Source organism: Bombus terrestris, chromosome 10, assembly GCF_910591885.1.
Source record: "Bombus terrestris chromosome 10, iyBomTerr1.2, whole genome shotgun sequence".
Classification (NCBI taxonomy): domain Eukaryota; kingdom Metazoa; phylum Arthropoda; class Insecta; order Hymenoptera; family Apidae; genus Bombus; species Bombus terrestris.
Window position 1 is genome coordinate 14,842,409 of NC_063278.1, and position 23,670 is coordinate 14,866,078.

At 36.7% G+C, this 23,670-nt stretch overlaps 1 protein-coding gene and 2 long non-coding RNA genes across 4 annotated transcripts; 1 reads left to right on the forward strand and 2 right to left on the reverse strand.

The window, feature by feature from the left end:
* Positions 1–423: 423 nt before the first annotated feature.
* Positions 424–5,749, reverse strand: LOC100650426 (loricrin). The gene is made up of 3 exons (XM_012319865.3): positions 5,395–5,749; positions 1,919–2,450; positions 424–1,474 (listed from the first exon to the last, which is right to left on the reverse strand). Exons 1-3 carry the CDS (start codon positions 5,474–5,476, stop codon positions 1,051–1,053), a joined length of 1,038 nt encoding a protein of 345 aa, XP_012175255.1. The 5' UTR covers positions 5,477–5,749; the 3' UTR covers positions 424–1,050.
* Positions 5,750–7,129: 1,380 nt separating this feature from the next.
* Positions 7,130–23,518, forward strand: LOC125385775. 2 transcript variants are annotated; one of them, XR_007225398.1, is made up of 4 exons: positions 7,130–10,753; positions 11,157–11,307; positions 19,540–22,034; positions 22,141–23,518. It is a non-coding gene; the product is annotated as an uncharacterized LOC125385775 (long non-coding RNA). The 2 variants fall into 2 exon arrangements; XR_007225397.1 differs by having other exon boundaries at positions 7,130–10,213.
* Positions 13,987–15,233, reverse strand: LOC125385774. Its single transcript, XR_007225396.1, has 2 exons — positions 14,970–15,233; positions 13,987–14,897 (listed from the first exon to the last, which is right to left on the reverse strand). It is a non-coding gene; the product is annotated as an uncharacterized LOC125385774 (long non-coding RNA).
* Positions 23,519–23,670: the final 152 nt, after the last annotated feature.

A 23,670-nucleotide genomic window follows, 5' to 3' on the forward strand; every position in this document is an offset into this window, starting at 1 on the left:
TTAAATTCATCGTCTTCGCGTTTCTGAACGGATTTCAAAGAGGAGACCTTCGCTTTTTGAAGAAACGAGGCTAACAATTATTCTCGAGAAACGTGGTCATTACCTGACGTTGAACCTCTATTGCAGAAAGGGAGTGGCAAATAGGTCAGGACACATTCCGTTATAATTTGAACGAATCATCGTAGGAGCCGTAGGTCCCGATATCGATACGCGTTTTTAGCTAGGTTACGACAGAAATAGAAAGAACTCTTACTTATTCATGCCTTCCCGGTATTCGAGTTAGGGAATCGATAAATCGACCGACCGACTACGTCGCCCAACTAACCCTACGACGAGCTCAATCGCCTTACGTATATGTATAGTCGTTGGTCTTTATTCTAGCTACAAAGGGTAGGTCGTGTCGCAATGAACTTCTATCCGTGATTACGTTTCTTTTTCCAGCGTAGCGGCTTTATTAGTACAAAAAGCATTTTTACAAAATAAATAAGTTACAGGCTCTGAACGAGGAACGAATTCATCTTCGTGTCTCTTTCTTCCTTTCTTTCCAATTTGCCTGCCTCCTTCAGAGACTTTCGTGCGTACGAAATTCGCTCCTTTCGATTCGATGCGATGGTAAGTATTATCAGCGGACGGCTTCCTAAGAGCAAATAGGGAGAGAGGTAAGCAAAAGCGTCCCGAATCTTTTAAGTTTCTCGTATTCCCTTTCTTCCGTTTGCTTTCAGAAATACGCCTGCTACGATACACACTGAAGTTCTCGCAAGGCAGCGGCCGTTACCGCGTTACTGTTAAACTTTTAATGCGGATCCTGAATACTTGGGCGATGATTTTAGGTTCGCGAGAATGACCTCCGATTCCGCTTCCTTCCTTTTCGTTTCATCGGCAGATGTTCCATTGGTCTGGCTAAGATCAATGTTTGGAATGAGTTTGTTATGTCTGGATCGTGACATGGAGGATATCGATGTGTTAAAATTCTTTTGGCCCGTTCGATGGTGGTTGATGATTGGTGAAACATGGTCGAAGGTCGTCGCGCGAGATGAAAACTTCTTCCGATTAATATTGGTAGCCTCCGTTGCTGGCGTAACTTTGACCACCTCCGCCGCCGGAGTAGCCACCGCCACCACCGCCGCCGGAGTAGCCACCACCTCCGGAATAACCTCCGTTACCACCTCCTCCAGAGTAGCCACCGCCGCCTCCTCCAGAGTAACCACCTCCGCCACCTCCAGAGTAGCCACCACCGCCGGAATAGCCACCGTTTCCACCTCCGCCGGAATAGCCACCGTTTCCACCTCCGCCGGAATAACCTCCGTTTCCACCTCCGCCGGAGTAGCCTCCGTTTCCACCTCCGCCAGAGTATCCACCGTTTCCACCGCCGCCGGAGTAGCCACCACCACCGGAATATCCACCGTTTCCACCTCCAGAGTAGCCACCTCCGCCTCCAGAGTAACCACCACCGCCTCCAGAATATCCACCGGAACTAGAACCGATTCCAACATTTCGATTAATGATTGTCAAAGTTTCTCGATACTTATGTATGTACATGGAATTATATACAACGAAAAAGAGAAAGAAAGTTTTAGGATAAATTAAAAACAGGCTGGTCTCGCTAAATTTTTCAAGCCTGCTGCGTTCTTTCGACCATTTCCGATGGGATTGCATTCTTTCTAAATTTAAAGAAGATACGAAAGAATCGTAATTGACAGGAATGAATTTTTCGTTTGATATTGCGCTACAATTTCTCATAAAATGTTACGAATCCATTTCGCTTGAAATAAGAATGAGATTTGAATACTAAAGAAGCTGGAGAACCGCAGTGGGATTAATGTGTGCAATACGTGCTGTGCTCGTTCGAAACGATATAATCCTAATTCACTTAGAGCTACTTGAGTATGAAAAAAATATCGTAAAAAAAATATTTTACCCTCCGAAACTGCCACCACCGGTGCTAGGTGTACCGTAAGTGGAAGATGGTCTCGAATATCCGCCGCCACCGCCGCCTCCAGTAGGCGCGCCATAGCTGGTGGACACTCCACCACCTCCAGAAATAGGTGCTGAGTAACTAGCGGATATCGATGATCCACGCGATGGTGCGCCATAGCTCGACGACAATCCACCGCCGAAGCCGCTGCCTCCTCCGGGAGCGCCATAAGTGCTAGACGGTCTTCCGCCACCTGATGGTGCACCATAGGTCGAAGATGGTCTGCCACCACCGTTGGAAGGTGCTCCGTAGGTGCTAGATGGTCTTCCTCCGGATGGAGCGCCATAGGTGCTGGATGGTGCTCCATAGCTACTAGATGGTGCTCCGTAGCTCGAGGAAGGACGACCGCCACCACCGCCGCCGCCGCCTCCACCACCACCAGACGGTGCACCGTAGGTGGAGGATGGGCCACCGCCTCCTAAGTTCGGTGTCCCATAGCTTGTTGATGGTGGTAAGTAGCTACCCGAAATTGGAGCTGTAAATAAACGTTTTTTCACACCAGGAGTTCTTAACTTGTACGCATGACCTTCAAGCAGATCGCCAGGTAGTTTCGCGCCGTTGTTTTAGTTTTTAGTAAAATAAGATTTAGATATATTAATATTTGCAACATGTTACACTAATGACGTAAACATATTTGGTAGACACAGTCGCAAATATATTGTTAGATTTGTTTGTACGAGTATTTCTTATTTCGTTTCTATCGAAAGCATTTTGCTGATCTGAGTTCTGTTTAATATGTGAATTTCGTTATATCACGTTACAAATGGTATATTTTCCTATTATTCTTATGCAATTATTCTTTTGTATTTTCTTCTTATAACTATATATATAAATACTGCAACTGTACGGAGGAAGTCTTGTCTTCTTTGTCCAAAATTTCTATTACATACATTACATTACAACGTTAACGAGATCATGATTCTCCTTGTGTCTTTTTGTTCTTATCTTTGTCATTAGTCGGTGAAAGTGTGGGAGATCTCTAAATGACTTCGCCCTGTTAACTATGTCGTGTGATCGTAGTTTACAATTTCATACAGTGTTCTCTAAACTCATCTACAACCTTCTCGGCGAATCTGCTGAGATACCACTACCTTTGAAATTGCCGAGGTCAAGAGCCACGATCTGTTCGCATTGTCTTTAATCAAGTTCGTGACTGAACTTCCCCTACTGTCCTTTATTGTTTCATTGCCTGACAGAGCATTGCCGGAAGAATATTCGTAATTGAATATTCAAGGTTCGCTTAATGACTTATTTCGCTATTTAAGAACTACAATCTTGTTTTCAGGCCATGTCATGAAATAAGTGAAACGATGCCTTTCGTCGAGTACTTTTTTTGCGAATAACAACGAAATATTTCACGCTGGTTTTCACTGGAAAGTTTATTTCGTACTTTAATTAATTTAGACTTAAATAATTTTTACTCTTAGGCACTTTTGTTACAAAATTGATTCTCAGTTAATCTTCTCACAAAACGAAAATTATAATTCTTGTATATTAAAATGAATGTAAATCAAAATATGCGTGAATTTCAATTTCTCAATAGTAATTGCATAATAAGTAGTTTCTTACGTAAAGTGAAATTTTGATACTTAATTTAGCCAGCACGGAAGTACTTACGTGATTACTATTCATTAAACATAATTTAAGATTTCTTCGATAAAATAAACTACAAAATAGATTGCAACAAAATCGCAAGTAGATTGTAACGATTCTTATTCAGAAACTTGCTTGTCTCGTGTAATACTTTTAATAATAATGATTACATCGCTTGCAACATCAAAATAGAAATTGTATCGACGCCTTTGATTTCGTAAAAATAAAATGAAGAACTATTAAAGTTTTCTACTCTATATTTTATCACGGCTACGTAATGACACAATATTTCCTGAACTTTGCCGCAGATAAGAAATACAAGTTCTTTACTGCGAAAACTATATGAAAACTGTAGGAAGAAAAAGATGGAAGAGCAGCCTTAAAATTCAGATTAAAGTACCGGTAAAATATTCAAAACCTAATAAAATTAATCAATTGATACCGAAATTGTTCTTCTATTCAACTTTGCAGCTTAACGTGTATCTCTCCACGTTTTGCGTAATTTTTAAAATATTGCTTGTCAGGATATTCAATTGTTGAAAGATATTGAAATATAATTGTGTGTAAAATATTCTTTGGTTTCTATAAAACAGATTCCCTCCACTGATAGCTATTTTACGTTAAAATATTTCTTCTTAGTTACAGAGCGACGTAAAGATCAAGGGACAGAAATATATTTATCGAGTTTTCTTTCTATCATTTTGTGTACAATATCTATATACTGTGCAATATCTATATAATGTATACATAATTATACTGTACTGTATACAATATAAATATGTATACATGTATGTATTTATATAAAATATATGTCTGTATATACATACATAAATATGTGCATACATACTGTTTATACATATATGCAAGTATACTTTGTTTAATGTCGCGCTGTAAAGTATCCTCTCTTTATCCGATCGATTAAAAGACGAATCTAATTTTGAAATGGCCCGGTGCGGAATATTTGATTTTATCGAAACGGTTTATATTCGTTCGCAACCATAGAAGAAGTGTGTCAGATGGCGAGATATCGGTTCAATTTTCACATTAGCTTACTAGTACGTGCGACATCGTCGATGAGCCGTATCGATAATTCACAGCGCTTCGTCCTTTGAATATTTCATTCCCAGTTGCTCGAAGCAGCGACGACGATTTCTATTTTTTCCCGCGTGCTAATTTTTCAATTTCACGACCAATTTTCATTCACCAACGAACGCAGGACGCTCGACCACGAGGAGAAACTTAGAGCAGCGCGACCGTGTGTAATTTATCTTTCACCCGGTTCAATCAGTGCAAAGTGATAGTTCCGCTACGTATACGCTAATCAGAAGCATCGTGCTATCATGTACGTCGCTTTCTGTCAATTTTTTAAACTTTCTAGTTCTTTTTCGTGGCTTTCGACTTTCTACGTGCTTCGACACGTTTTCCGTCAAGTAGTTTCGAAGGGTAATAAAACGCCTCGACTGTTATACTTTCGCTTCGCGACTTCGATTTTTAATCGCAAATCGGGTTTATTTTTACGAGACTTTTTCAGATCGTAACTAGCGCCCAGCCAGAGAAGTATAGTTGAACCGATTGTTTCAACGTGACATGGTTTTTCAACGTTGCCACTTGGAAAGTACCAACTTTTACGTCGATTGAAGTTATTATCTCGAGTTTGGGAACTAATATAGCTCGGCGCTTTGTTAAATGTCGCGTTATATTTTACTTTTAATGGATATTCTTAGCCGAGTATTCGTAATTCTACGTAACAAAACTATCGATCTTGTTTAATTGTTCTGAATATTACTTTCTTCGCGTAGATATCGAATTTTTCTAAATATTCTTACCCTCGGCGTAGATAGGTTGCAAGAGCAGGGCCGTAGCGAGCACGGTCGCTGCCAGGGGAGCCCATATTTTCGCGGGCCTCATGATCCCTGACGAGTGGTTGATGTAGCTTCAAGATACAGCCGAAGCCGATTCACATGCACGAACTTTTACCCCGAGAGGACTTCTCGATACGTTCACGTGTGTAACGTAGGAAATAGGACGAAGAAATAGAATCAACTGTGAGCTAGAGGCGCGGAGGCGATGTGGCCTACTCGACGCATCCGTAAGATTTCGTCTAACGTGCTTCAAACATCGTCGATCTCGCTTATATAGTTAACCGTCTTTCGGAGAAAGTCCTCGCGCGAGTGCAAGAGGATGCTACCAGGTAGGCAAGACTTCTTGGTGAACGTGGGAGGGGGGCGAGTTGTGGGGTGAAAGACAGTGAGGGAAGTGGAGGACAGGAGGGGATCGAGGACCTCGGGTGGAGGATCGGTAAGAGATGCGTCTTAGCGTCGTGGTTGACCCTGGTCAGGCTGTTACTCTACCATTTTTTCCTTTCTTTGTCTCTTACATCGAAACCTGTTCGTCTCTGTTCTTCCCTTTCGATCTTCGTATTGTTCGCGTCTTTTCTTGTCGCATCACGAATTTAAAGCTCTCGTTATGATAAATTACCGCAGACGCGGCCTTGATGTCACAGCCGATGGCAGAGATCGGGAGATGATGACGGCGGTAACGATCACCCGAGGCACCGACATGCCTGTTCATCTCGTGCCAGTTATTCGACGTTTCGTCATTTTATTAAATATCTATGTAGATTATTCGTTGCGTTCTTTGGTTACAACAACGCTCCCCGAACGTGAACTTTTCAAAGGATGCCCTTTGATTCGGGCTTCTGTCACCTCATTTATACGATAATCAGAAGTTTAGCTTTTAAAAGGAAGAGAAGAAGACCGGACAGTTCGACTGATCTGAGTTTCGGACGACTTTGCGTAATTTTCGGTATTCTCCGAATGATTTACAAGCTTGCTCCGGAAGTGAAAACGCTGGCCTATTCAGAGTGCGAATTTAATTCCTATTGTTAGTCAAATTTTGGGCGCTCGTTTATTTCAATCGTGATGCGAATATAACGACGTCAAAAGTTCCTCTACGTTGATTTATCGAATAGGAAAGTAGTTGCATTCTTAATAGGAAGCTTTGTGTATTTTGAATTATAAGTAACCGAGCAGTTGGTCAATACCGTGTCGAATATTACGGGAATCTATTCTCAACTATGTGTTTCAATTTCATTAAAAAGAGTTTCTCCTAAAGTTTCTCCAAAACGTGTGTGTGGTAGTCATTGGCTCCCATTGCTCCTTAAAAGACTATATTAACGTATGCCTTTTTCAGTATGAAACAATCGTAGAATTGTTATATCGTTTGACGATTAGCCTTTAAACAAATCGAGGAATTTCCTCTGTCTTTCAGAAAACGATCGTGTGCTATACTACATAAGACAGTCGTAACATTTATTAGTGTAGGTGTACGAATTTGTTATATTACTTAATGTAAAGTAATAAATTAAAAAAGCGTGATTTGATTTGATTTGATTTATGTATTTATGAAATTCAATTATTGCAAATCGTATAATTCCATTATTCATATTAACTGGTCGACAGTAATTAACAGGTATAGTAAATATTAATACATCTACCAAATATGTATATTTATTTATATTATATTATATATTTATAACATATCATAATATATATAATACGTAATCAGGTATAGTAAAGCGCGTAGGTTTTAGGAAATTCATTTTTATTCAAGTTTTATAAATATTTCCATGAATTGGGTAAAACCATAATTACTAACATTATCTGATATTTTTTAAGCCCGTGCGACTACCGTTATACCTAGATATTTATAATTCATAACAGGGTACAACTAGGATGTAATTAGATATAACGTGACACAGAGTACGTTGGTATAGGTTTTTATTTCTTTATAATACACGAAGAAGACAAAAGCGTGACGATATTGGCAAGCGATCGTCGTTTCCAATTCCTACAGACGCAAACGTAAAGATTCGCTGACGTTTCTTGCAGCGATCACGATAAAGGCGGTCGGATGTAGAATCCCCGTTTCATTTAATAATCACGCTCGATTAATATAAATTGCCTGGCGATGGCGGAGCGTCGGTTACACCATATTTTTTGCGCAACCGGCAAAGAATCATCGCTAGCCATAGTCCCGCTAAATTAGGATTAAGAACTTTAGCGGCTGCATGGGTGAGCACGACTAACATCGCTACTTAGGCAAGCATTTGCCCGGAACACGTTTCGCTCTGACCCATTGCGATATACGGAGCACGGATGACGATGGGCATGATTTCTAGGCCGAGGACACGATCTGCCTACGTGTACGAAGTTGTTCGTGAAAATGACGATATCGTCGATGGAATACAGATACAGTTGGATGCTCTCGCGAGGCGAACGACTAGCGCGCAATCTAGCAAATCGACGTATTACCGCCGCGTCGCTCGTACGTTTCGTACCCTCTTACTCGATCTTCGTTGTCTCGATGATGTACAGCGGCAGATCGCATCTGAGCCTGTGCCGTGCAAATTTATTCGCCTAGTTGGATGCTGCAAATTGGAAGAACGATATGATGCATCGATTTCTGTCACGGTTCTACGTTTTACTCGCAACCACGTGCCAACCATCGTGAATTTTGCTTCGCGTTCAGCGGAGCACGAATTTTTCGTTGCACCTACCTTTTTCAAGTTTTCCTTGCCGGGCTGGAAATAAACGAACGTGGGAATCGCGGTCGTGTACACGGGTCTGTCTAACTGTTCGATTATAGATAAACGTTTGGCTTCTCGATCTTCGGCCACGTAAGTACGTTCGACGGATCTATATCGTTCCGCCTTCCGTTTTTTTCTAATTCCCTTTTACGCCGACGTACACGGCGATGTTCGCGAAACACTCGCGGCAGTTAGTGCGCTCTCACTGATTGCTGAAAGAACGTTGCTAAATCGACGATTTATTATTGCTCGTGTAGTAATAACGTAGCCGATGCTAGCGTACCACAGTTGCTGAGATGCACCCGCTATGACAACGTTGCGGTAATATGAATTGTTGGCCCAGATTCGAATGTGTTTATCATCGGGGCACGTCATTGATTGGACCGTTGCAACACCGGCCGCCGCGTAACCAAAAAGAAAAAAGAAGAAAAAAAATTGAACTTCCAAGTAGTCGATGTTGTAGCGTGCGTTGATCGATAAGATCTCTCACGTGATGAAGAACGAAAGCTTGCGCTTTTTCTTCGGCTAATTTACCAACGTTCCGTTTCTTGAACTCAGACATAGGTATCTGTTAACGATCTTAAAGCGTTACCGATACAGCGCTATGCAAAAGTTCCGCGTTAACTGCTTAAACGTTAGTCTCACGTGAACTGATATTTTAGTTTTTTCTCGTAAAGAGAACTTTCAAAAACTACCGTTATAGATAGAACTGCGATCCTTTGGAGAGTAACCGAACTTCCTGAAATACTGGAACGAGGCTGACAGAAAATATAAAATTAGATTAAATTATTCCGAATTGTTATTAATACACGATTCTAAAACTTTATCTCCGAGAAAATGATTGTCGCTAAGAGAGCAAAAAAAGAGTATATAAAATATCGTTTACTTTAAATTATTCAATATCTTTTTAAGCAATTACGAGAAATAAAATGAAGACAATAGCGAGGATCCTTATATTTATTCCAAAAACATTTTTTTATAATTCTGTATTTGCTAACTATCTGATCGTGCATTATGGCAGCAAAACTTACGCAACTGTTACGAACGTGTACCTTCCTGATAAATGTAACGAAAAATTTGTATGTGTATTGAGAAAGTCTAGTTCCATTAGAATTCGGTACAGAGAAGTTACGTTGATCGACGTTAAATTATCGAGTCGTACGGACTCGAGCACAATAGAGGAATCAATTAAGAAACAATCATCGAGTCGATCGATATGCTTACTTTACATCAACCAGACTATACGCTTCATTCATCATGCTCGTATCCGAGCGACGCTAATTTTACGGATTTCGAAGCAGTTTCTCCGAACAGCCTCTAGAAACCTATCGATAAATCCTAATTTATACTCTGATGCGAATGCGACGGTTCATAAATTCGCCCGAAGGATTCAACGTTTAATTCCCAAGTTAACGATAGCGATAAAACTTTCCAGTCAATTATCGATCATCCTCGCCTCCGTCATCCAAACGAACTGAAAGATTTTACAGCGAAGGATCGCGTTTACCGAATCGCGGTTGATCGCCAGCGAGTTGAGCTCCTTTCGATCCAGTTGAGCGATTTGCATCGTTGAAACAATGGTAACCGCGGCGCGGCGCCAGGGGAATTCTGTCGAGAGACGAGCAGGACGACGTCTCCGTTCCAGGAAAAAGCGAACAGCGCTCGCTGTGTTCTCGTTTTCGGCGCGTTGTGATTTCCATAGCACGCAGCAGATGAACGGCCCAGGGACTAGCTAGGAAGAAGTGGAGATGGAAAGGAGGCTAGATTAGCGTGGGGTAGGAAAAAGCGAAAGTCATGTCAGACCAATCGCAGCTGAGACAGACGGAGCATTGTGCGCATCTCTGCCCTAGATAATTAATATCCGTGGTCGGTAGTTTTCTGCGGGCGAGCGCGGTGCATCGCGCCGACATAGTCTCCGCGCCACGTCGATTGCTTCATTTTCCCGTCGAGCTAATTGATTAAAGGGATTATTATTACGACGCCGTGAGCAGGATGCTCCGTCGACCGGCACACAGCCGATTTCCTCGCCTCGTCGCCACTCTCGTTTATGACAGCCGGTGTGTTGCAATGCCTGATTTTTCCACCCTTTTTGTCTCGATTGTTCCGATCATCTCGCTACGCACATGAATCTCCTTTTCGACGAGCGTTCACGACGCCTTTCGAACGCGTGAGAATTATGGTGTTCGGTGAATGGTTGATACAGTTGAACGCACCAACTTGCGAACAAAATCTTTTGTATGATCTTCAGCGACTCACAACCGTGGCACTAATTATCTGATCGCAATTCTTGTTATTTTCACCACAGAATTTTATCATTTGACAGGCGTTGTATAATTTGTAGCAAGTAATAATAAATAGACTAGAATAATGGACTAAATAAAAATAGATGAAACAGCAAATAGAATAAATTTGTAATAAATTTCTTCGATCTCGCGAGTCACAAGTAAGAATATATCGACTGTCAAGAACGCCGTTGATCTACCCAACAACTTGATACGTTTTAAAACCGGATATCTCAATAATCGGACAGAAAGCAAGCTGCGATACAAATTGCATTTGCTGCTGACCGGATCTTCGTTATCCGTGTTATAAGCTATGTACGTCTGTATTTTGATCTACTCTTACGATGTTTTCCAACATTTCGTTTTAATTTGATCTGGACTTTTAATTAAGAGCTTGTAGTTCGTTCCGCATTTACTTTTTCATATTTGTAGCTTCACACGAGTTTCCATGAAATTTTTTCATTTCTGCCTTGCAGTTACGAAGCAAATAAAGGTACTACGTGTCAATTTGGATGCGAAATTTTAATTAATATATAAATTGCGGATTGTTACGTATTTGTGGAAAATTTGAGAGCACAAAATACATAGAATATACGTAATATTATACAAGATACAAAAATGTTCGAAGCAAAATATTTTCATTATGATATTTAATACATGTGCAACGTAGGTGAAATGAATATCTGTTTTCATTATTTTCTTTCATATTATATTTCAGGCCTGGAAAGATCTTCGTACGGAAAATATTGAAAGATACGTGCACTGTATTTTTAACTCGCATTAGGATTCGTAATTGTGAAGATGATCGGATGTTCGATATCAGTATTAGATATCAAATTAACGAAGTAATTAGTGTGATGCCATATTCTGTGAGTAAGATGGAGAAAAAGTTTGAAATCACAATCTGTAGGTGGTTGCATTAATGGAAATATAAGTTTGAAAAGTGAAAATTGGTCAATTGAGTAATTTCCTCACCTGCCTTGTTTTATCTCAGTAAATCATCAATCTTTTCTTAAAGAATGGAAATATTGCACGATATTATTTATAATACGCAATATGGAGCGTCAGTTAAACAAACTGTAATCTTGTTTTTTAAAATTATTTCGATAGAAGTCATTGTAACGATTATGTATTTTTTGTAGATATTTTTGTATTGATATTGATAATACCACATAATATTCTATAATAGATGTTTAATCATACAGTTACTACAACGTTACGTGAATACGAAACGTGAATACGATTTTTAAATATTAAAATTTGAACGAATAAATTCCCCAATGAAATTGTTTCAGAATCTGTGCTCGAAATGTCAGGCTGTAGTTTTCGTTAAAAACAGTAGATTCATTTTTCATTCGTCGGCTGGAAGATTACGTTTCGTTAAATTCAATTAAAGTATCGTACGATCTATGCTAAATTATGTAGAATAATTAATTTGGAACCGAGCTGTATTCATTACCAAAATCTACTATTATATTCTCATTGTATTCGACGCTACTGTTTTCACAAAACTAATGTAGAATGTAAATCCTTCAGCTATCTGATAATTCGACAATGGATGAGATTAATATTGTTGTTAATGCGTTTGTGTTCCAATCTAATGGAGTAAAAATATCTTTCCACGAATCTTTCTTGCATTTAACATGGAAAAATTGCACGACATTTAAAGATTTTGATTTACTTTGCAGTCAAGACAAAATAAGTAATAATTTTATTAGACATTATATCAATTCATAGTTATGTTTTGAATCAGTTAAGCTACTTAAACATATATTCTTAAACATATATTCCATACAATAGCGTGTAAAAGTTTTACTTAATCAGATCACCTGCCAGATAAAAAACCAATTTAGTTTTTATGAATGAATCTAAGGTTCTCATTATTAGTTTCATCCTTTTTATTTCATCGTTATTTCTCAAGAATAACGTCTTGCACTTTTGCTGTTTTAACAGCGCTCATTTCTCCAGAGATCAATCTTATGTTAGTAAGATCGAAGTCAGCGTTGTCTATTTATTGCAACACGCATAATTCGCGAACCAGAAATAGACATAACGTAACAAATATCACGAATACGCGAGATGCATATAACGCGCATAAATAAAATAAATGAAAAATAAAAGAAAATAAATAGCAAAAAAAAAAAAGAATAAAACTCGTAAAATATTCAAAGTAAACTGAACGTTATGATATATAGAGGGTAAAATTTTCTATTCACCTTTCGCTCACGTTCCTGTATTTATTTTTACAAAAATATTAATTCGCATGATCATCCGGAGTCCAATAATTCAATTTCAACAATTTCAATTCATATTTATGTATCCGTTCGAGGATTATAATTTCCAATAATTCGAGACGATCTCGTAAAAACGTATTTAGTTGTCGTTACAAATTCAGCAACGGATCTGATGCGAAACTTTTGCGGTATAACGCATTTGCACACGACGCGAGAAGTAGTACATGTGTCTCAGCGTTAACTACATAGTCATTACTATTGTCACCACATGTACGACTTGCCTTTCTATAGCGATGGTTATCGAAACAGTCGATTGTATTTAGCCGTGAACATCATCGATGAGCGATCTTGAAAACGATTTCTTTTCTCCCTTCTTCTTAGATCATGAATGGGTAGCATGTTAAGTAACATTTTTACGTTACGTACGTCACATGACGAAACCGTTGATCGTTTCAAGGTATAATTAATAAAGAATAATCTGCGTTTTACGCCGTGCACACTGTCGTATGAAGTACCATTACAGATATGAGAAAGTCGACGCGGCCGTTTTCATCGATTCAAGGCTGTGTGTGTTATTAAAAAATAAAAAAAATGTTCTATAATCGCAGACCGTGGTCGGAAGAATTACCTGTGAAAACCAAGGTGATCCTTTTACTCGCTTGGCCGCTATGTTCTTTAACCTTTCCGTTTATAAAGTAGGAAATTACGGCTCAGCTGAAGAAACAGCTGTACGAACAAAAAATTCCTCCTAAATTACATTACAGTTTCGCCGTAATTATGGGATTGTTCGTATTTGATCGTTTTTATCGAAATCTGTTTTAATCCATTAAGGGTGGCACAAAGTGACTGTTATTGAACAGGAAGATGGATATTATAAATCTACGAGATTGTTTCTTAAAAGATAATTTCCCTGTGTATATGACAGAAAAACAGAATGTAACAAAAGATGTCTCGCGAACATAATGTTTAAAAGACACGTGTAGTTAAATTAAATTGGTACGTTAAGTGTTTTTTTTAATTTTGCATTTTTATTTGCCAAGAGTCAGGATTACTATAAAAGCGATTAGCGTGTGTTTTGTAACGTAACACCTACGATATCACTTTAACTTATAGCTACGATGAAATTTCAAAATTCTACTTTTTCGAAGTTTCGTGTAATCTGGTTGTTTGGAAGTTGATTTAATTGCAATTCTAACTTGTTAATTTCTTAAATAATATTAGTTATCTCTCATGGAGACCACTTTTCTAGAGAAATTTGACGTAATTTGGAAATTTCCTCATTTTTACGTTTTATTAAATTATTAGAATTATTTATTAAATTAATAGAAGTTTCTAAAAGAAGTTTCAGCGAGAAAACTTCGCTGTCAATTCTACCTAATTACGTAACTTGCCTGATAATATAATAAAAGCCTCTACAGGAAATTTCAGTGAAATTTCGCTGTCAAAAGCAAGGTAGAACGTATTAACTGCAGAAGCTGTCATTACGTTAATTTTTGTATTATTAACGTTTAACATCTCCAAGTCCTTTCGTACTAGCCTCTTTATCGCGTATTAATTTCAGATCTTTGAAATTCTAAATTAAAAAGTTTTTTTCTATATTAAGAAGAATCATCACCTTTAACGTTAACTGTACGTTCCAGGTTTCACGTGCTAATTTCTTACTAAGAGTGCGTTTGCAATAAAAATCTTGTAACTTCTACGTACAACTTCGTACTGATTTTAAATTATTATCTTATTTTTAATTATTATTTAATTATAATGCCCCGTTATAGTTCCAATGGAATTGTAAAAATCTCCGTAAAACGCGTAACATATTCGTTAAACCTTTCCGTGTTAAATGTTCAAATATTTCCGTGAGTCACTGTACATATATACATTAGAATGTATCTTTGCAATATAGCTTTAGACTAGCACCATCGTTGCTCCGATTTTATTCGTCGCGTCGAAGATCCAGTAGTTGCAGACAATTGTCTGCTCGATGATGAACGGTAGCTGGGATATCGGTCGACTCCCACGAGTTTCATCAGCGGACACCTTAAACTAGAGAGAACCACGAGAAAGTTCGTAATTTTCTTCGGGAACTCGGTGACGCGTCGTCGTCGTCGTTGGCGTTCCCGCGACGACCTCTTCGAAGTCGTAACTAGCCGTGCGGTACGGTCGACGAGGTACGATCCGCGTCTATTAATTCGAAAGGTCGGCTTCATAATAATCGTGTCGCTTTGGACCTAGAAACAAAAAGCGTCAGCATGATTTATTCCGGTCGATGAGCGAACTCGCTCGATGCGCCACGACTTTACCTTTATTCTCCATTGTATTTTTAATTTCATTTCGATTCTGGTTAGCGTCGCGCCTTTGTATCTCAATTTCGAGACAACTTGACGAGTTCTTACATTGTGGAGATTTGAACTTTACTTCCACTCGCATGTGTAGTACAGGAATTCTAGCTGTTTCGGTGTTTCCTAACACTTTGACTGCCACGTTGGTCACAATTTTTCCTGTGACGCCACGCTGGAGCTTCTTACAATTGTAAAAATTGAATGAAAATTGACAGTTAGGGCATTTTGAATATAACCGATAAATAGAAGATACTTTGAAATAAAAAGTGCTCATTGAACAATTAAACATTTTTATTAGAACATCAATAAAAAAAAATGAGAACAAATGTTGCATCTAACGGTGCACTGTGTTTGCATCCATATCTTTGAGGGGTAATCTACGAATATTATTATAAACACAGCTTAAAAAATAATCGTAAATGCTGCTTTATAATCATATAATTGAAGCTAGAAGTGTGAACATACCTTACTATTATATATAGAATAAGAAAATACTATTTACTAATATCTTCTATATCTTTCAACAATATATTATGGACGTGTTGCTTACGACGAAATAAGGAATGCGAATGGTTTGTTGAAATAAATGAAGACTTGTTATAATATGTCGCTATCAACTGTTATCAAGCCGTCACAATGGTCACTCGTGACCACCAATAAGATAAACTGTCCATTAAGGAAGAATGTTGTCTTATATCATCAATTTATTATTATTTTGCCATTATATACTTTGAATAATAAAAATACTCCCGTGGCGTCCTGAGCAAAACATGTGATTTCGGCGTGGCATTCAAAGTGTTAATGGAATTGCATTTATTGAAACATATCGGAGAATAGAACAGTTCTGATAACTTGATATGGCAGTGATAATAAAACATGAAGATAGTGAAGGTGTTGCTTTTGATCACTGGTTTGCCGCTAATTCGTATTAAGGACGGCACGGTAAACTCTCGAAACTCGAGTAAATGATAATTTGCGTAAATTACTTGCGAGACTGTTGTGGCGATACAAACTTGCTCTTATTTGACTAATAACAATCGATCTGAGTTCATATTTACACTTTGGGCTTGTTTTAATTAATATGACTTCATCAACCCATAGCAATCGTTTTTATCAGGAAAAAATAAAAATTTAGTTTCTTATAAAGCCGAAAAGACAGCTATTGTTAGTATTGAATTACTTTTGGTGTTAGTATTGATGATTTTCATCTTAAATAATTCGTTTTTCTGAAAAAAAGCTTTTTAAGATTTTAAATAGTTTCTCATAAACCTGAAAAGCGACTATTGTTAGTATTAGATTAATTTTAGTGTTAGTATCGGTGATTTTGACCTCAAAGTATTTCGATTTTCTGCGAATACGTTTTTTTAAGATTTTAGTTTCTGACAAACTGGGCTGCTTAAAAAAGGAAAGGAAAAGTAAGCGTTTCGAGTTTCAGAGATCCGAAAGCTTACAAAATTTTAGATTCAAGTTTCGTGATTCTAATCAAGTGAAGATTTCCTATAGACAACCCTATAAGTGTCAAACATTAAACTTTGCATCAGAAAGAAAATAGCATCTCTGATTTAAAATTATTTCCAAAATTTCTTCTGATTTATTAATGATAAGATCATATAATTATAATTATAAAATAAATTATAAAATAAATATTAATTACAAGATAATATTATAAGATTAATTGATTGATTAATTCTAAGATCTTAAACGTACAATAGTCCGGATGCGTCGGAGAATTTTCTACTTTTTACGCTAATTTAGATTCACCAGAGAAATTGCATTCGTAGAAAAGCCTGTACATGGCTTTTAGTCGTAGAGAAAACTAAACTAGAGAATGTGCCACTCGTTTAAATGTGCAGGCACTGTAAGTACCAATCCTGCTTATCTCCAAATAGCTCGTATAAAAACAAAAAATATAATTTTTAGAGATCAAGATGCTTATTTCTACTACAAAAGTGTGTTCATAATGTTTCTAGTAAAAATTGTTATAAAATTGATGATGTTCAGCGTGCATGCGCTTAACTCACAGTTTTACACAGAGACGATTATGGACATGGTATTTCCTTTAAACACATACGTAATTATTTACAAATTGGAAATTGCTCCCAAATACTATGCTACGGTGTTTCCATTGACACATAGGACATTATATCATAAAAAAAATAATATTTTTTAATCCTTGCGTCTACAGTGTTGTCTGTAAGAAGTCTATAACTCACGTTGAAGGTAATATTCAGATACTTGCTGTTAGTAGAAATCCACCGTACCGTCCATATACTTACGAACGAAGTGTATATGAGAGTTTTTTTTTTTAAACTGATTATCAACTTGTTCGCATAAATTGAATTTTACTGTACGTTACTGAACGTTTTAGCCTAATTCGATCCATACTGAGGCAACGATTACGTCACTACGGCGATTGGGACGGTGTCAGCGGCAGATGGCAAACTCGTAATTAAATGTCCACCTGAAGTGTACCTCGTCGCCAAGCGGTCGATCGATTCCCATGTTGCATGCGTCTCCACGACTATGTGTACATGAGGTGCATCCAAACCACATGCGATTATGCACGTGCAACGCGCGTGTTGCGTGCTACGCGCGTAGTTCCGGTTTCGCGTTGTTTTTGCTTTCCACTTTTCCTTCTAATTAATTCTGATTAATCAAAATATTTCTGTAATTAGTCACACGATGTACGTTGTTAAATCATATCTTTTCTAAGCCAAAGATGGAAATTACTTGGCGCCCGTTTGTTCGATGTGCGAGTTAGAGGAGGAATAATTTCGTTATGGATGCTTAACTTTATGTGAAATTAATGTTATCTTCTCTCCGATGTTCGAAATACCGAAATGCTGAATTCCTTCGTGAAAAAAATTCTGTATGCGAAAAATATCTATTCGAATGTTAAATCTTCGATGTTTAATGGGATTAGAAAAATCGCGAGTAGAAGTCGATGAAATGTTATAAATTAATACTTGTTTCTTTGATGAATCCAGATTCCATCGTATAACAATTTGGGTGAGGTAATAAATGGATTGGAATGTTTTTCTTTTTAAATGGTATTCATACGTATATTCACTTTTTTCTCTTTTCAAGGTAATTAATGGTATAGACCTATTTAACTTATTAACGAATGCGATTAAATGCTAATATATGCACGTTTTATGTTATTTTTATTAGTTACTTAAAACACTGTTCTTGTCAGCCAAATATGGATAGATTTTAAAAGGGAAGAGAGTGAAGCGTGAAAACGTTTATTTTAATTATACATGCGTAGTTATGAAGAGGATGAGGGTTTTGAAAATCTGCTTTCGTGTTGTAAAATGTTCGAACTATTATTCTTGGTTAAACACGTGCTGTTTTGACTCTACAAAATGTTTGTTACGTTTTGATGTTTACGTATTTCAATGAATTCTACACGCAAGATCTGGAAAGAGTTATACATTTAGAAATTGTAAGATAATACGTACATGTGATTTATAAATAACAGGAAAAATTAATACAATATAATTAGCACATATAGACATATAATTATAATAATATAGTTTATAATATATAGTTTATATAATTATAATAATAGTTTAATAAAAAGTACTAGTTATGTTAATTATATACTGTGTCAGACTTGTCTTCTAATATGCGTCGTTACTAATAATGGTTAATAATTTTAATTATTTCCTACTTAATTTTACAAGGGTGCTTGACGTGTATGTCACCCGTTGAATGTAATTCACGTTTCGCGAAAGTCGCGTTGCAACCTTTTTTGGTACAAGGTTCTCCAGACTGCAGGTCAAGTAAAATAATTCAAAGTTGTATGTCGCCGTGTAGACTGTGTCGTTGTGAATAAAGGCGTACTGGTAGCATATTTAAGCCGGAGGAATACGATGTTTAAATTGAAAGCTGCGCCTAGAAAATTGCGAGATAACAGTGGAAACCGTCTTTTGACGAATTTTTATTAACATCGTTATACTTTTCCAGACTTGATTTATTCATAACTGGAGGGTCGCTGACTCGAGCGAAAGAAAAATAGGTACACTTGTGTTTAAATAAAAAGAAACGCTAAATACTGGAATTTCAAACGAAGGCGAGAATACTCTTCCACTTTATTTTTTCAACATTAAGAAAACCATGAGATATAAGTTAGTTTCTCGTAAAAGTGGTCTCGTAAAAGATGCAAATTATTAATGCTAATGCTATTCCATTGATGAAGCTGCATAAATTTTGTAATAGGAATCGAAAGAGTATGCTATGAGGCTTGCAGAAATATTTGGAAAAGTGCTGTTGACAGTTTGTTTAGCAGCTAGCTCTAGCGTATTAATTGTTAAAATTCAGCGAGTATTCTGCAACTTATGATCACCATGCGACCATATACCTACTATGCTAAATCCGACAGTACATTTCTTTGCTATTAAATACTACTATTAGTAACTGCTTTACTTACTATTACGAATCGTAGTATACTTGTCTGTGTATGTTGAGCATTCATTAGTTTTAATGGATCAATAACACGAACGAGATTAACCTGCATTGCTTGTTTTAGAAAGATAATGAGATCAAAGGAGAAAGGAAATTTCCCTGATGTGGATGACGTTGCATCCTCGTGGATTGATGCATTTCGCTTTTCGCAACCTGCACCATTCTTGCCACATACGTATACATATGTAATCTAATAATAAAACTATACTGTGTCTGACCGTAAACCATACAGGCTTTTGTATGATACTATTATTAAATTTAATAGCAAATGAGTCAACCAGCATGAAATTCGCTATAAAATCGACTAAAAGTAATTTGGTGAACGACGAAGAGCTTGAAAGTTTCTTATGTTTCTTCGTAGCAAATACAGTAAGTTTCGCAATTACTTTACTTTATCAATAATTTGTATACGTCTCTATATACTGTTAAAGTAATAACATAATGTTTTATTAAATACAAAATTTATATATAACAGAATAACTATTTTATATGTAACAGAATAATTTAAAGTATTAACGTACACCGCTTTATTCTCTTATACATTTCAAACAGGAATGAATTTGTTTTATTGCACATTCATTCATTCGATACATACGTAATACGCTCGCTCATGGCGTTTTTCTTTTGTCTTCCTCTATTTCATTCCTCGCTCGTACAATACAGATATGCACACATTTATTTTATAACATATACATACATCATAAATATATAGCGCCGATAAATTATATCGAAAGTGAAGGACGCAGTTTATTGAAATAAAACTCGGTTTTTGTGTAAGGTATAGTAACCAGGCATCCGAACAACTCTGAAATTTTAGGATAGTAATCTTCTACCAGAAAATATTAAATTTTAAGCCGTTAATAGACCGCAGCTGCAACGAATTGCCACGTTTAAACTAATATGTACTTCACGATTTTATCATTAAAAGAGGATTTGAAGCATCGAGCCAATAGAATGTCAGTTTATATCTTAAAACAAGTATAAAATACGGTAAAAAGTTTCAAGCTTTCACCGAAGCGTTAGTCAGGCAAATGTTAGTTGGATGTTACTTTCTTTTGCACTTGTAAATATCGCCGAGCATCAACGCCGAGTGTTGTAAAAGCATCGATCACGGAGGAAGTAAATAGAATTCGGTGAACGCGAAAGGATTCCAGCTGGATGTATTTAATAAGAGCGTGTACAGTAATAAGAGCCATTTGGAGCGGATGGAATGTCGTGGAATTGATATTCTGGCGTATCGATATCGCATTAGCGGCATCTAAATGAAAGGAGACATCTTCTCTATAGCGCTCGTGTTATTAAATTGAAGATTTATAATTGAAGATTGCGATCGTTTACGCATTTGTAGAGAATCTCTGATAGAAATCGCAATAATTATGTACTTTTTAAAAATATTTTTATATTAATATTAATGATACCACATGATACTGTAATGGACGTTTGATTGTATAATTACTACAATATTAACTGCATAAAATAATAATAAAATACTATGAACAACAATGATAATAAAAAACCATTTTTATATTGATACAAATCGTAAATAAAATATAAGAATAGTTAGACGTAGGAAAATGTATTTCCTGAAACAACAGCATAATTTTTATCGAGTATTAAAATTTGAACGAAACAGTTTCTTAACGAAATTGTTTCAGAATCGACGCTAAAAATATCAGCAATAATTTCATGAAAAATAGTGAGATTCATTTTTCATTCATTGAGCGGGAGATTACGTTTCGTTAAATATGCCAAATTACACGAAACAACTAATTTGATACAGAACCGTACTCATTACCAAAATCAATTATTATATTCTCATCGTATTCTACGCTATTGTTTTAAAGTGCAAAAACTTCTAAGATACGCATTATTATGTGTAATTTGTTCGTGTGTGCCTTATTTGGAAAAAGTGTCACAAAAGAGCTGCTGAAGATGTGTAAATTAGCATCTGTAGGAAATATTACGTAAGTATTAGGACGGTACGTTGCTTTGTGGAAATTTAAGGCTGGTCATTTTTCATTTGAAAGGAGCCGAGAGAAAAAGCCGGGAAACGCAATCGAACGTAATGTTTGTAAAAATATTACCAGAAATAATGACGGACAAAGTGTGTCACACGGTTCGAGTGAGAAAAGCAAGGAAGGTGAACGAATAAATTCGGCATGAGTTAAACGATATGCAAAAGCTTGGACGAATAGATAAAACTATCAAAATGATAAAGAAATAAACAGCAATATATAGATTTTTAAATCTTGTGGCAACGAGCTGATCATATAATAACATAATCGAAAATATCAACAAAGGAGAGTATAATATGAACAATAGAGAAGAACCTTACGATGACTCTATTTTGATGGAGATTCGCGGAATTTCTTTAGTTCTATTTCTCACAATTTCAGGTTACTCGAAGCAGAAACGAGCAAACAGCTAAACGAAGATGAAAATGTAAACAAGTAAAACGAAATGAAGATATAAACAACTAAATGGAACGCGTGCAGAATTAGTAGAGAAGCAGAAGTAGAAAATGGAAGACAATCCTGCTGCACTACAACGCAATAGCATGTGTGTTGAAAATGACTGTACAAAAAGTCGAAGCATAACGTGAAACCTTGCAACATCGTTTCTATTCTCGCGATCTTGTACTTACAAGTTTTTGTATTTTTTCCAGATACGCGAGCAATTTTTCAATGGATACATCGACTCGAAATAAAATTAAAAGTAATTGCAAAAGGAGCGTTAGAGAAGTCGTTAAACCATGGAACTGTTAAAATCTCGTCTGTATCGAAGGCGACTTTATCCCTTCATCTTAACGTAGCCCGATAAGATACTGACTTGATATGATAAAAATTATAATAGCAATAATAGCCAATGATGTGTTGCAACTTCGTCATGTTTGACGTGCCAATTTACCGCGTGTACACGCTCGTGGTAAATTGTTTCGCCAGTAAAAAGAGCGACGATGTACATAATTGCACGCGAAGCACGTATGATTTTTCACGATCGTGCACCGTACAACGAACAGTGACGTGACAATGAGCGTGACGTGCATTGCTGATCTTTATTAAAAAAGCTAATCCCGTAATGCAAGTCGTTGGCCTGTATCGCGTAATTAAGAAACACGCGTGTTGAAATCGGAGGATTTGCAAGTGGGTAAGCTTAAGAACGGTAGAGGCAATTCCTTTCTATAGAAAGAGGCAACATTTCTTTTCGCTCAATTTCTTGCACAACATACATATATCGATATATGTGATAATTTATTAACGGAATTATTGACTGTGAATTTTGATACTTTTTATTACAACAGGTTTTCACATTCTATACATTATACATTATAAACTATTAGAGAATGTCTTAATAAATGCAGAAAGTAATTTAGATTTTCATTAACTGTACCTTACACAATATGTAGTTGATAGAAGTATTTGAATACTTATAGAAATCTTTAAAAATTATATTTAAAAAATTGTATGAATATATTCTATGCATTTCACAACTTGCAATTTCATTAGCAGCGAAATGGATTCTAGTCACTCAGCTATCATCATAATATTAATACGGTTTGAAGCAATTTCTGGGAATATCTATACATAGAAGATATTTATTGCAAGTATACCTATATATCGCAGAGACTACTTAACCGTCTTACTTAACCGTCATTTTCGCAAGATGATATGTCCCTCGGCTGTCAAATTGGCACAGTGGTAATGCATCGATGAAACGAAAAGACAAATAATTCATTTTTCTCTTTGTCGTTCACACGCATTCGCACTAATCCTAACGTTCCTTCACAGCTGTCGTATTTCAAAGGCAAAATGCTTTAGAAACATCGTTTCATAAGTGACCGAACAAAAGAATCTTTTACTGAAAAAGTATATGAAATTGACACGAATGACTAAACGCAAGGGTTAAACATCAGTGAATTATCCATTGTATTAACAAGCCTAAATATTCAGTGGGATCATTTTAACACTTATTAGGTCATCCCATAAGTTCGTTCCGTTTTTCGAGCGGTTATATATGTTAAGATTGTTTACATACCTTTCAGTTTCATGAAAAAATGTAATCCCCCTCTCTCGTTGTACAACTTCTTCCCATTTTTCAAGTGCATTGGTCTCTTATCGCCGTATGTTTATAAATCGACACATGAAATGTATACACAAAAGTCGACACGAACTTATGGGATGACCTAATATTATAT